This window comes from Aptenodytes forsteri, unplaced genomic scaffold (assembly GCF_000699145.1).
Source record: "Aptenodytes forsteri isolate BGI_AS27 unplaced genomic scaffold, ASM69914v1 Scaffold96, whole genome shotgun sequence".
NCBI classification, from domain to species: domain Eukaryota; kingdom Metazoa; phylum Chordata; class Aves; order Sphenisciformes; family Spheniscidae; genus Aptenodytes; species Aptenodytes forsteri.
The window spans coordinates 8,369,012-8,384,127 of record NW_008795029.1 but is presented as its reverse complement, the minus strand read 5'-3'; the positions used below and the strand labels follow the sequence as shown (position 1 = coordinate 8,384,127).

Genomic DNA, 15,116 nt, shown 5'->3' with positions numbered 1-15,116 from the left:
ATCATGCAATCATAGAATCATTGAGGTTGGAAAAGACCTCTAAGATCATCGAGTCCAACTGTCGACCCAACACCACCACCCACTAAACCATGTCCTTAATTGCCTCATCTACTCGTCTTTTAAATACCTCCAGGGATGGGGACTCAACCACTTCCCTGGGCAGCCTGTTCCAATGTTTAACCACTCTTTCAGCAAAGACATTTTTCCTCACGTCCAATCTAAACCTCCCCTGGCGCAACTTGAGGCCATTTCCTCTCGTCCTATCGCTAGTTACTTGGGAGAAGAGAAATTTCCACAAATTTCATATTGTTTAAGTAATTTATTTAGATTGCAAAATTACTTTGACATCATTGAGGATGGCAGAACTACTTCTGATCACAAACATTTCATTTAATCATTGCCAAAGAAGTCAATGAAATATGAACAGTTAGAAGTAATACACCTGCCTAGGAGAAAAAAAAAAAAGAAATAATTAAAAATATCCAGGCTTTATATGTGGACACCGAGGAAGTAAAGGCAGTGAAATAATATATACTACCTGAAAATGTGCCATTGTCGGAAGTGTTATGGTCCTGAAGACAGTGAGCATTTCACTGTTGAGATATCTTTACATTACTGTGAGGCTGCTATTTGCAATATACTATGCCAATGTTAAAAAAAAAATTCAACATGCAAATTAATATGTTAAAAATGTGTAGAGAGACAGATGCAATTTGCAGTTCTAAGGCATCATCCATCCATCCAAGGGGGTACGTCATAAAAAGCATAACAACACTTACCTCTTCTTGCTTAGGAATGCTGAACTTGGCTATCTTTGACTTGGTCCTGGCCGAATCAGGCTTGTTAGAAGGCACTCCCCTATACGACTTGGTCGTCTCTGCTGGTAACTTCAGCTTTGGAGACTCATCAGGAGCCTGGTCTTGACCGTCCATCGGCCTTACATAAGCTGTTGGTTTCTGCTGAACCAAACTGGGCTTCGAAGCAAGAGAGGGCGGAAAGTTTTGGACGCAGTGCCCGCCACCATGCTTTGCTGGCCTCTCTTGCGCTTGAGCTCCTCCTTCCGAGCTACAGTTGAGCTTTGCCGGCTGCTGCACTCTGTTGACGTTGTCTCCTAGTGTGGCCCTCAGTGAGCTTTGCTGGGCAGTGTTGGAGGAGGAGGAGGAGGAGGTGGGACTCGATGCATAGCGTTTTAGTTTCTCCAGACTGGATTTTTGGTTCGTCAGTTTGAAGTCACCCTTGTGTGACTCCAGCGACCGGTGCCCATGCTTGCTCGCTCTCTGCTGGCCATCCGAAGCAGCATTGTGCCCGGCCTTCTGCCAACCCATCGTGGTGCTTTTGCTCTGCTGGGCAGATAGGGCTGCTGGTGTGGAAGAAGTAGTGCTGGAAATGGGAGGAGGAGGCGGCGGTCTCGAGTCTGCAATAAGATGTTCATCCAGCTTGGGGAGAGACGTCTGAGGAACCCCAGGTTTTGGAACCCCAACAAGGTGGCTCTGGTTTGATCGGTCAGTTAACAAGTCTTTCATTTCATCATAGTTGCCCAGCGTATTCTGGATGCGATTCGAGAGCTCATCCCCCTTGTTAGTCTGCAAAACAAAAATCAAATGTTCTGCAACAGTCAACGTAAGAAAAACAAAATTCCCTGCATGCTTCTGCTGAAATCCTTACTGAAGTAGCACTGCCTTATTCAGCAGTGGCGTTGAGGGATGAAATCGAAAATCCTTATTGTCTCTGAAGACACTTGTCAACATCTTAAATCTACCCTGAACTGGAAAAGCTATAAAGGGCCTTAGAGTATATAAAAAAAGAAATCTATCACTGGTATCACACTGTAGTTAAAGTATATTACCTGGAAACTAGAAAATTTATTATTGCAACTACACAGAATGGTTTGGATTAAATCTGACCATGATAAAACTTTTCCTATAGCCCAGTGCAAGCTCTCCTTCAGCCATGAATGAAAACACTGCACTCCCAATTTCCTTCTCTGCCTGCCTAAGTTTTCACATAGCATCTGGGAAGCCACACGACATCCAGTGTAAGCACTGAATGAACTCACCAGTCTAAGCCAACCAAATACTCTGAGGTGACTTGAAGACAGCTCGTGGGACAATGGGAAAACTACAGATGATTATATCCCTTCTTTGAAAGTACTGTCAGGATGCTCACTCCAGGGCACTCTCCTCTTTAAAAAAAAAGGTGAACAGAACCCCCCAAATGCTTCACATTGCCTAGTGCTTGCTGTGTGCAGCAGGGGGAACACAGCCACCCTCCCTCCCCTCTAAGATTCATCATTGTCTTTAAAATCATCCATTTACTTCCTGACTGAAAAGGCAGAAGCTCCAAAAAGAAATAAAACAAGCAAATAAAACATGCTGGAAAAGATTGAAAACTCTTGCTTTAAAAAGCCACTGTAAGCAAAAGGGTGTATCATTAGCATTTATGCAGCAAAGATTTTTCTAAAACCTGCCAAGATTCAAGCATGTGATGTTCTTTGCTTTAAGTTTTCAGAGGAAGACAGTAATGAGCCAGTGGTGTTCTCCTTTCTCTCTTCCAGACACGGGGTCTGGATGGGAAAACTCCCATTCATCTCAGAAGGCCAAGCTTTCATCTCAAGACTCCCAGTTTTAGAGGAAAACAGAAATAAGGAGAAAGAAGGGAGCAAAGGGAGTGGAGAAACCCAGTTAAAGTTATATAAAAAATACGAAAAATGTAGCAGCAACATCAGTTACTCTGGAAAATTGGGGGTATTTTTGTTTTTAAGCCTTCAAATAAAATTGAGTCACTCAAACAAAAACATAAGGGAAACTCCCCCAGTTCAGAATCTTTTTTTTAGAGTTTCCTATTAAAAAACCTGAATCCAAGCAAAAATGCCCTGTACATGAGTGCAGTGATTGCCACATGCTAATTTTCAGAGGACTACAGTGGAAGCATTCCTAAGTCAGACAGTAGAAGCAGTCCTGTCTTGCTTGAAACTTGTCCCCTCAAATTTCAAGGACATTACCTTGTAACTATGTAAAATACATTACAGCTAGCTTTCTGATATGCATTTGTTACAATGCTAACAGAGTTTAATATATACCAATAATAAATACTGAAGGGAATTGGGAAGGGAAAAACTCAAAAGTGTTGCATCCGAATCATTGCTTTGCAAACTTGGAATAAGATGGCTCAGCCACTACAGCCTGATCTTTTCTCTGCGTATGCAGCTGTTGTTGTCACAAGGACAATAACCTGCTACGAAAAGAAATATGAAGCATTAATTCACAGAAAACAAGTGGCTTAAAAAAAGGGTGTTCCTTCCCTTCACAGGAATCACATCCATGTCCTAAAGAAGAGGAAACTATTAATGAGGCTTCAAAGTGGGAAGCATCACATACATCTGAAAAGAAAGAAGGTTGGAGATACACTCGTGTCTCCTGGGGTAAATGAAATGGCTTCTACACTTGGGCTTCGCCTTGACCAGCAGAATTACTTTCCGGAAGGCACAGAAAATTTCCCTTTTACCCAGTGGATCTCTTCTATGCTTCCAGTGGATCCTCCACCTCGTGTAGATACCTTCTAGAGATGTGTTTCCAACTTCCCTCTAGGGAGGGAGATCTGCCCTTGGGCCTGCACCCAGCCTGATTCAGCCAGCCTGTGTGTGTGAGGCTTCCTTCCCTGCCAGGAGCATGGCGACAAGGACCACCAAATGGAACAGGGCTCCTGACACCCACAAGTCTCCTACAGCACAGACAGCTTGTGGGGCAGCTCTCCACCTGGCTGCCTCTAGGTCCGTGAACGTAAGAGAATTTATGTGCAAGTTTTGCCCCTGGAAAGTCCAACTTCCCTAACAGAAGGTCCATTCTTTCTGATGGCTGCTATTTGGATGGGAAGTAAATAAAAGCCTAATTTCAGATCTGTAGACTATCACTAGCCCAGAGAAGTCAGCAGATTGTCTTCTATATGGATGTGATGTGACGGTCACAAGGAAACACCTCATATTGAGAGATCCCAGATAACCACAAGAATAACTGTAGAAAACCAGTCTAATGCCTGTACCACAGCACATGGTGGCAACTGGTCGGTGTTGTTTATTCCTTCTGGATGCACTGGGGACAACCTGAGGTGAGAAGATTTTGTGTTGAGCTGATCTCATCCAGAAGAGTTCACCTACATCCTTTTGCGATCACGATGGGGTCTGAGGTAACTTGTTATGAGCTTTAGATATAAGAGTCTGTCCTATTATTTGCTCTGAAATATTGTTGGCCTTATTTAATCATTCTCATAGGGAAAACATGGTCACAAAATGAGTAAGTAGGAAAAGCATTCTGTGCAAACATTTCTAACTTACAGTGCTCTGATATTCTTCTGCAATGCAAGATGTATCCATGCATTTGAAGACTGCAAGATTCAACACTTCTAAAAATAAACCTCATGGTTGCATGGAAGGTCATCAAAATTTTTTTCTTCATTAAAAATACTGATATTGTTAATGTCCAGGAAATATCCGGAATGAAACTTCTACTTTTTACTCCCTGTAAAAGACATTTTAAGTAGAAGATACTTGATTTCCCGTAATCCTTCATAAAGGGTTGCTATGGATACTTTGAACAGGATAAAGGGCAACCCGAAGAGTCAGGATTTTTCAGAAAGTCTGATGTTACCGGAGTAGTGATACATGTCAAGGTGAGAGAGGACATAAGATTTAAGAGATTTCCAGTCTGCCTTTGATTTTCAGATATGGCCTTCTGAATGGCAAATCCTTTGGCTTTAGCTCATGTTTCTCAAGCTGTGCAGAGGAATACTGAATTTAATCAGAGCTTGCGGTGAATGTCTGCTGTAACTTCATTTCCCTCTGGAAACACCTAAAACTTGAACATGATCTTTAAAGACAGTAAGATTGGGTTTCGCAGAAAGGTTTCCTCTTTTGCAGTCAGCCTCGCTCCAGGATAAGATCAAAAAGCCCAAGCCACAGCTCTGCACCCCCACACTGAAGGTTCACAAATGCTTGGATGAGTTCAGACAGTGCAATGGTCCATTGCCAGTGTACACATGACATTCAGAGTACGCCACTGCTGAAGTTTTGATGTCCAATACTGTCAGAATGACTGGTCATCCCAAGCAGCTGTGACTGTCACACCAACAGAGCTGTGGGTGAGTTATACTGCTGTCTTGGGCTTTGCCTTTCTCCATGTTTCCTTGACAAAGACAGCTGTAGGATGTATTTCTGCAGCACCTTCTTTACACGCTTGTCCAAAATAGGGACATAGTGTTTAAAGATAAGAAGCATGGGTGGAGCCATTATTCTGATCTCCCCATAGGATACCCACTCAGTATCTGCTCTGCTTCTAGAGGTGGCAATGATTTTTCATCCACTCCTGTTAAAGTTGATGGAATTATACTGTGGTTGCATAGAGATGCCTTCAGACATCGTAACTCAGAAACTACTGGTGTGTCCATGATACACGAAGTCTGTGCCACGACAGTCAGTACATTGGCACACAGGTAATAATTAAAGTGCACAAAATATTCCAGCTATACCACTTTTATAAGTGATTTGAGCTTCAGTATTACCAACTTTAGGTACCACAGACAAAATGGTATCAGGGGCCCAGCAATAGGACAGGTCCTTTTTGTGAGGGGTCTATTTGATTGGATGTACCAAATGGAAAATTATTAAGTCCCCATTGCAGTAGAGCCCTCACGAAATGCCAACACACAGCTGACAAGCTTTTCAGGCTTTTTTCCATGGATTAGCCCTTGATTGGTCTCACAGTCGACTTTTTCAAGTAGAGTCTTGAGGAGTTCAAGACATTTCCCATGGTTTCTAAACGCTTTTGTAATGAATCTGAAATTCGGGCAGCTGGAGGTCAGCTTCAAGGCAGACAGAGCTGTCTTCTATCAAGGGACATGGTTTGAAAGTGGTAGATCTTTCTTTTTTATTAGGGACTAAAACCAAACAGCAATCTGGAAGAACAGCAAGGTAAAAGCTGACCCTGGAGCACGGGCAGAAACACAGAAGCATGGAAGCCAGGTGCAGAAGCCAAGTACCAGGTCCCAAATAGGACTCCTGGAAAGAGGCACTAAAGCATCCAAAGCATCAAGGACAAGTGATGCTGCGTGGAGGGAAAGGCTTCACAACGTGGTGGTTGTAACAGTAACTTGGACATTACTGGAAGGGCACAGTAGACAATACATGATGATGCTTTGATGCACGCAGGCAAAGGCACTGGGTTAGCTGTGGGAGAGGAGCAGCCCCTGTGGGATACCGCTCTCAGGTCCTGTTCACAAGGGCTTGGTTTGCAGGCTTCTACAAAGTGCAGATCCTGCTTGACCCTTCTAACAGGGAGTGGGGAGAGACGGTTGTGCCTCATCACACTACTGTTACCACGAGGAATAAAACGGGGAGTTGAGACTCATAAGTTACCTCTGCCTTTGGTGAGGGCAAAACATGTCTAGCAGACAAATTTTGTTGGTAATGCTTTAGAAGAAAAAAAAAAAAAAGCAACCACCAAGATATTTCATTACATTAACCTTGGCCAGAGCACAATGTTTACTTTATTGCTTGACCTTCACACACAATTCTAACACAATTGTTTTCTTCTAAGTGTTGCAAAAACAGGGCACCATCACCTTCACCTCCTAGTTTTAATTCGATCTCAAATATTGTTAGGATATTTCTAGTTTATTTCATTCTTGTGTGCTGCTGAACATTATAAGAAGCTTATCTATATATATATAAAATCCGATTCTCAGTGAACCGTAAATGTTCTCTGCAAATTTTGTGAGGCTAGCACTTGTGGCAGGGTGCTGAAACCTGGACAATGCCTTTGCCAGGCTGCATTTTTGTACTGTGAATAAATAAATAAATAAATAGCCACCCAGCTGGGAAGCATCTACCTTGTACGGTTCACTGAAGAGGGAGTAACTCGTGTTAAACGCGCCATCCTCCTGCTGGGCCTCCTGATTTCTCCTTTCCCATTCTTTCCTTCGCAGCACGTTTCTATCCGGCTCATAGACACTGCAGCAAAAAGAGGAATAGCTTTTTAAGAGTTAAAAGTTAGCGGGCAACATATAAACCAGCATGAATTTAAAAGTGAAGAACTCTGGTTTGCAGACAGATGGCAAAAATAAGCAAGAACATGAATCAGATGAATGCCAGTCCAAGCAGGCTGGGGAGGCTCAGGTCTCTGGGAATGCTGGTGCTTTCTTCACACAGAGAATAGATAATTAAATTCTTACAGAAGAATAAAAAAGAAATCACAGGGCAGGATCTAGTCTGTGCAGAACTTCTCTACTTGAAATGTGACAAAGAAAATATCTAAGCAACTTTGACAAAGACTGAAAGTACTCTTAAGGCAGATGGTAATTACAGCTATGAGTAAATAGAAATTATGAACATATTTCCACTTATGACATATCCTCTGAGTGTTGTATGAGAATGCTCCTTTTTTCACATGGATGTGTTTCTGTAGTGATTCTTTCATTAACTAGCTCCCTAAAGAGCTGTTAAAACTACATGCTGTAGTGGTTTCCACAGTTAGTCTGCTGCTTCTGATCTCCGTTAATCAGCCAAGTCGTGAAACTACTACTGAAACAATTCCTCTTTCTGATGGATTTGACACTATCACAACTTCAGAGCATGAATAAATGAATACTGGCACGATAGTGTATGTATGGCTGGTAGAGTGTAGCTGGAGAGAGAATAAAATCACTGCATTACACAACAGTATTAATTTTTAGAAATGAACTAGTCTGGCTCCAATACAGACATCCAGAATAAAAATTAACTTTTTTTTTTTTCAGAATTCTAGTTTAATGCATGACAACATAAACCAGAGAATCCCTTCCCTGGATTTCCACAGAACAACACAGGTTTGCACATTTCAGTTTGTTATGTTTTATTCTCCTCACAAAGGAAACCAATGTGTCTAATAAGGTTTAGGTGTTATTTCAGGACAATGTGACGAGTATGCTGATTGCCTATTTTGCTTAGCTCAGCTAATGCCTTTCTTCTGGCACTGTAAATCTGTAAAGTAGAAATATATATTAATGCCATGTAAGTGCACCATGTGTTAATAAGAAAAAGGTTGTCTTGCTAACCAGCTTCCCAGTTAGCAAAACATATGTTGCATCGGCTACCCACGTGACGTTACCTAGTACGCCTCAGGCAAGGCAGTCAAAAGGCCAACAGCTATCTGATTCTAATTCAAGACTTGAGAGAGCTGAAAATACATAGGATATGTTAGACGTTATTAGTATTTAAAAACAATGCCTTAGCAGTCACCAAACGAACACAAAATCTTATGTTTACTTGTTAAAGCTGCTAACTCGAACTGGACTGCGGAGCACCCTTCTGATGGGTCTGAGGGCATCTGAGGGCAGGTGCCAAACGCCGAGCGGGGCTCTCAAACACAGGGGTTTGTTGTGAAACACAGGGTTTCAGTACGGCAGGTTGGAGGCAGCTTCCAACCACCGGTTTGTTTATTCCACTTACAGGTGGCTGAGGTTTTTTCGGGTTTTATCCCATATTTTTCATGAGCAATGCATGTTACTCACGCCAACACCCTCTCTTTGAAAAGCAGTGGAATGAGGAGGCTATCGTAGGGGTGGAGTTTTGGACATGGAAAATGCCTTCCTCCAGGAAGAGGGGAATAGCGAAGGCCTCCCCACGGGGTCCCTGTGAGCGGAGATCATCTGCTGCACATGCTGCCGAGGCCAGAGGTAGAGCAGTTGTCATTTACTGCTACGTGAGCAATGGTCCTCGGTTACTACATCATGCTATCCGAGTGTACTCCCATCAGTTAAGTTGGGGTAAAAGACTTTCTAACAACAACTTCTGTGTCTGAAGCAGACTTTCTGCCACCCTGAATAGCTGTTGTCCTGAATAGCTGTTGTTAGGTTGGGTTTTTCTGGAGTTGCAGGGATCAGGTTGTAACTTCATCCTCAGCCACATTTCCCCATGCAAAACCTCTTGACTCTTTGAGAAGCTTTGCATTTGGACTCTAGCCTGCAGTCAAATAGAGACGGGCAGGTCCCCTGAGATTAATTATAATACTGATCTCTACCTGGTTTCTAGGAAGTAAACAAATGCAGCATTCTTCACTAGGCCTCATACAAATTTAAAAATGCACTGGTGTGATACTCCTAAAGTGGAAGGACATTTTTATCCCTTTATTTGATGGAGACATATTTGATGAAGACATACAAGCCGTCAGATCTCTGAACCCCCTTCCCGAATGAGAAGTTCACTGTTGGCAATGCAACGCACAACCTGCAATAATTCAGAATGATTATGCAAATGGAAAAACCGTGTGACAATGCCTAATATGCCATCTATAAGCAGTAAGTTAGGAAAAGCTACAAGTTGAGAGTTGTATTCCTTTGGTAATACCAGATGGCAAAATCTCTAGCATTTGTGAGGCTGCTCCTTATTTGCATGAACATTGCAACAATCACATTTCCTTAAACGTATGTCACCAAATGTATTTATTTATTTTGGTTCAAGGAGAATGCTGCCAACTGCTATAATTGCCTTTATTGCAAACACTTCAGTTAATGGAAAATGATTCTTTTTAATAGTTTTATTCCTTCTTTTCTTAAGATTTGTAATTTAAAACAATCCCAAATGTACATGTACCTTTTTAATCGTTTACAGTGTGTGTCTTTTCTATAGCTAAGCCATGAAGAACAGGTTCACGAAAATCTCAAGGTTTTTTTCCTCATTGGGGCATGTGTGCTATGTGGGTGATGTATGCATATATATGTGTTATATGCACGCTCGCACATCAGTTTATTGATGAAGAGTTTTGCTAGTATGGGCCAAAATGCTGAAGCAGTTTTGCAAGACTTGGAAACCAAAGAACATGCAATCATTCATCTCTCAAAAGTCAGTGTCATTTCTATTTGCTTCATACAGGTCAAACTCCAAAAGAATGAATTTAAGTAGTTTTTAAATGGTATATTGCTATTTTTAAAATGCTGCATCTGTTTCAAATTCATGCTTAAAGGACATGAACTGAAGCATGAGTAACAAGTCAAACACCTGCAAAAGTTATATATGAATAAATGTTGCATTACAAAAATTACACTATCTCAAATTTAGCACATTGCTTTAAAACCACACTTTGATTTATCTCAGCCCTAAGATCTGCCAAGAGACATACTGGACTTCCCAATGAATTATGTCTAAATACCAGCATCTCAGGTGCAAAGCACTTTCAGCACACCATCACCACCACACAGTCACAGCAGCCCTACCTTCTCTGCTTCTTCTAGGATACTCTGAATAATGTCACTCCCAGGTATTTTACAGATCAGAATACCAACAGACTGCCAAACTTCTCAGAGTAGGTATGTTTAATAAATTTTGATCTGTTGTGATGCCTTTTGGAAGATTACCTTGATGGCTACCCACTCTTTGGCCGCGCGCTAGGTGAGCATGGCTCCCCATGAGACCAGCCTGAAGAGGAGAGCCCAGGCACGCTGGTCCCTGATGGGAGGGCGGCTGCGGCACCAGCCTCCCCACAGTACTGACAGAAATGCTTATAGCTTTCTTCACGCTACTCCTGACATCAGAAGGAACCGCTTCCTCTAGTCCTTAATTAGAAATAGACAGAGACGGCTCAGGGGACAGCCTAGGAGCAGAGCAATAACCTTACCTGAAAAACCTGGGACTGGATTTAATCTCCTACAAAGTCCAAAGAGTTATGTAGTCTTAGGCTAGGCTGAAAGCAATCATATAAAAAGCCTAACGTTTTAAGTGTTGAAGAGTCTCCTTTTCTTTCTTTTTTTTTTTTAAAGCACACTATTTCTGACTCAATTTACCTCCCTCAGACATCACAACTTGGAACAACTCAAATAAAAAGGTCTAATCTCCGTGATGAACTGGGTGGAGACAATGCACCAACATATCCTCCTGTCCTTCAGTTCTAGGGAACGCCCAAGTTTTGCATTCAGAGGAAGATGTCCTTTTCCACAAACTAAAGCACTGCACCTTCACTGAGGAATTACACGCCTTCGCAGACATATGGTGTGCATTAATGATGCTGCTTGACCTTTTCAGAAACCACAAAATTGCCACATCACCAAGGGGACATTCAGGAAGGATACCGTTATTTTGCTACGAGATCACCATCCTCGTAACAGCTGGCATCTTTGAGGCTGTAAGAGACACGGGTAGGTAAACTGAGGGCAAGATTGCTGGTGCTCCCCTTGCCTCGCATCAGTTTATTTTCTGGCAAAGGAAGGGGACAGTGACTCAGGCTGCCCTACCGGCACGACAGAGGAAGGCGTTACCACGTGTATACACACACCTGGTGACAATTACTGAACTCATTATAGTTTACAGTAACCTGCAATCTCGCCTTTGCCTTTCCAGACCTTCCAATACCATTTTCCAGTCCAAAGATTTAGTCCATTATTCTCTGAATTGTGAGGGCTTTGCAACACCCTCTCACACACACCCCCCTTCCTTCTACCTCCCCATGCACATAAATAATTGTGATATAGATTTAGCAGGAGTAGCCTGTTTATTTGTAGTTAATGTTTTTGACTCAGGAGGCCTGATCGCCTTCACCCCAGCAGCTACGTGTGGCACAAAACTTTCAGAACCTGAAGTCTAGACATATTAATAACAAAAGCAGAGCTGACGCCTCACACTAACATGCAACGATTTCTTAAATTGGCAAAACCACAGTTCCCGCAGGCTCCTGGCAGGCCTTTGCTAGGGAAGACCGAGGTACCATTTGCAAGGGCTGAGATTCTTTCCCAGATTTTGTCGACTTCCCCATTTGTGCCCAAACTGGCCCTTCTTCTTCCATAATCAGCTTAAGAGGCTCCATACAAAACGCTGTCAGACCGCAACACCCACTCCCAGCATCATGGAAACGATACCATCCCCAAGCTGCCAGTGGAGTCCCTGACTATCCCCTGGGAGTGTACAGAGCTGATCATGTTCCAAACAAACAAACAAAAAACCCCCCCAAAACACAACCCACACCATAAGTGACTAAAAGATACATGCGTTTCAAGAATAAAACTGGACCCGTGAACAAGTTTTCTGTGAGGACACATATATCTTTGAAATTAAATTTTAGCACACGGTCATTTCTGAATTATGAACAAAGTTGGAACTGCTTCAAAACCATGAAAAACAGGCAATATTTCAAGAAAACAAATTTTTAAATGGTTTACTGATTATTCTCAACATTTCCCCACAAATTGTAATCTGGCACACAAGTCAATATACTAAATTTCAGGCTGAAGTGAGGACATTTTCTTAAATATTTAATAGTCTAATTCTCCCCTGAATTACCGCATTGATGCCAAAGTAGCTAAATAGAGTAACTCCAGGGAAAAACTTACACAACACAATAAAAAACCAGTCCAACCTTGATGCAGGACAGTGATTATGAAACTGAATTCAGAATGGAAATTGGATTCTGAATTTAAACATGCCGTCATTCCCGTATCTCTGCAATATTTTAAACCACAAAAGGACTAACCAGCCTGAGACCTTGTAAAGGCAATAGCCCCAAACATTTTTAGAAAACAGTCTTAATTCTGACAATTTAATGACAACAATTCAAGCTATTTTGCTTGCTGAATTGCTGTGCTTAACATGGAAGTGCTATCATTTAATGCCTGTTTTCTATTTCACTGTTCATATCCATGGTTTTTGCCGGCCAATTTCTTGGTACCCATTCCATTTTCAGCTAAGTATAAACAATGCCTGTTTGGGAACTAATTGCTAATGGGTTATGGGGAGCTCTTAGAGATGGCAACCTTACATTTTTGAGCATTAAATGTCTTCCCTAACGACATTTGAACTATCGGTTCGACTATAACAAAGGGGCTGCCTTTGATGAACAAGTGGCATAATCAATAAAATACCTTCCTAGGTTGCAACCAACTTTTTTAGACTTTTTATCTAGCTTAAACAGCAGAAGTTAATTTGAGGATTTTTACAGTATTTTCTTTTGATGAACAAGTGGCATAATCAATAAAATACCTTCCTAGTGCAACCAACTTTTTTAGACTTTTTATCTAGCTTAAACAGCAGAAGTTAATTTGAGTTTACAGTATGTATTTTTTCCCATTTACAAACAGGAATGCCGTAGGGTAAAGCAATTACTCTGATTTACTGTTTTCACTTTGATTGAACATAAAGATGTAGCAGGGTCTCAAAAAAGCAGTAACTTAACAAACTGTGCTCCTATCCACAGACAGATAAAGTACCTACTTTGCTATTTCAAAGAGTTTACCTCCAGGCAGCAGCACAGAGCAAACATCAATCAATGACATGTGTCTAAGATGAGATTGATGTTTACTCTCGCAGCTTTTCATCTTACATCCAATAAATTATTTTTCCTTCACCAAAATGCCTGGTTAAATTTCATTTTTCACTTTGCAGTATCAGTTTTAAAACTTTAGCTTCCAGCAATTTTAAAGCTAGGATTCATTGACGCTTCAGCTTTTACAGCCTGTTTATGATTTGTATTAACCATGAAACACTGCTGTCCAAACATGAATATGATCAGGGGGAGCTGAGCTGGGCCGGCCGCTCGCGTGGTGGCAGGTGCGGGCTGGAAGGTGCGAGATTGCTTTAATTATCTGCCTGGAAATTCCAAGTCCGAAACGGGGAGCTGTATTTTCAGGGGCAGATATATCGCATCCACCCAACGAATGCATATATACATATATCTGCAAAACCAGCATCTGAGCGTTCAAGGCAGGTCTTCTGAGGGCTCACGCTGGGCAACTGGAAGGAACCAAGGAAAGACTAATTGTGGGTGCAGTTATTATCTTACAGGCGCTCACATCTGACATTCACAAAATGCGAGTGCTTTGCGTGCAACCTGACTGAATTTTAAATACGTATTGAAATACTGAGAAAACCTAGGGTTGCAATTGAGACCGGGATCTAGGTTGTTGAGCCAGAGCAGTAAACATCACAACAGAGGAACATTAAAAAAAAATCCAATTTAGTTCAACATCTGCTTGTACAAGAGCACCTCTTCCAGCTCTGCTACAGACAAAACATGCACATTGTCTTCCCTCAGTGAAGTTTTGCCCAATGAGAGAAATTGAGACATAATTCCAATATTTTTTTTTTAGTTTCAGGAAAAATAACTTCATCACATTATAAAAATCTACCAGTCCATACCTATAGTATACAGAGATATCCAAAAATTCACCATTCAGTATTAATGGGTAATGCTATACTCAATGCCTTACTATTTTCTTTTTGCTATTAAGTGCTGGTGCTCTCTTTATGTAACCCTAAAACAGCTAGCAAAATTACCTAAGATGGATGAAGGTCTAATAACGACACTGAGCCAAGCTAGAAACAGAGCATTACTATTACTTTTAATTTTGCACAGCTCTAACAATATATTGTTTGAAAGTATATTCACAAGTCACAAATTCACCACTATTAATAATCTTACACCTGGAATGGGTGTTTCTTTTTCTCCATAATCCAAAAAGATATTTAAAAACTCCAGAAATTAAATGGAGATGACAGCTGTCAAGAAACAGATACTGTAGATGAGATAGGGGAAAGTATTCCTTTTGTATCCTCGTCCATATTTTCCAAGTGGAGAGAAAAAAATACCAAGACTGAAGAGCACAAACCAGACAAAGCACAGTGAAGCCCTTTCATTTGATTTTGTTAATGTTACTTTTATGTTGTAATTCAAAAATATAACAGCTGAGGGGATCAATAAGGAATCTTTTTTTCTGCCTAACCTAACACTGCTGAATTCCCTGGGCTGCTACACACAGCCTTACCTAACTTGGTGATGTCTGTATCTGATCCAGTTTCTTCTTACATTGCTTCCCTGCCAGAGATGTCAGACACAACGCCCCACATGTCTGTTTTTCTCCACAATGATTTCTGTTTTCCATGGCGTCCTTATGCATAGGAAACTGTTCCAGTTATCATCTGCCAAGCTTGTGTGGTTCTTTTCCTTGAAACTTCTTCTTTAGGCTCCGTACAGTCATAATTAGTCAAAAATGATAGGGGTTTTTTTGATCAGCCATCCGGCTCATCTCTGTAGAGGATGTGCATGCATAGGCAAATTATTCATATAGTCTTGGTGCATATCCTGAAGAGTTTACAGACGGAATGTTGC

The 15,116-nt window shown here is 41.5% G+C and overlaps 1 protein-coding gene across 1 annotated transcript in view; it reads right to left on the bottom strand.

The window, feature by feature from the left end:
- Positions 1-15,116, bottom strand: part of AFF3 (AF4/FMR2 family member 3) — a 345,664-nt gene that overhangs the window by 279,150 nt on the left and 51,398 nt on the right. Inside the window, 2 exon segments of the mRNA XM_019471217.1 lie at positions 780-1,583; positions 6,880-7,000. Of these exon segments, the coding sequence (XP_019326762.1) occupies positions 780-1,583; positions 6,880-7,000 (925 nt within the window).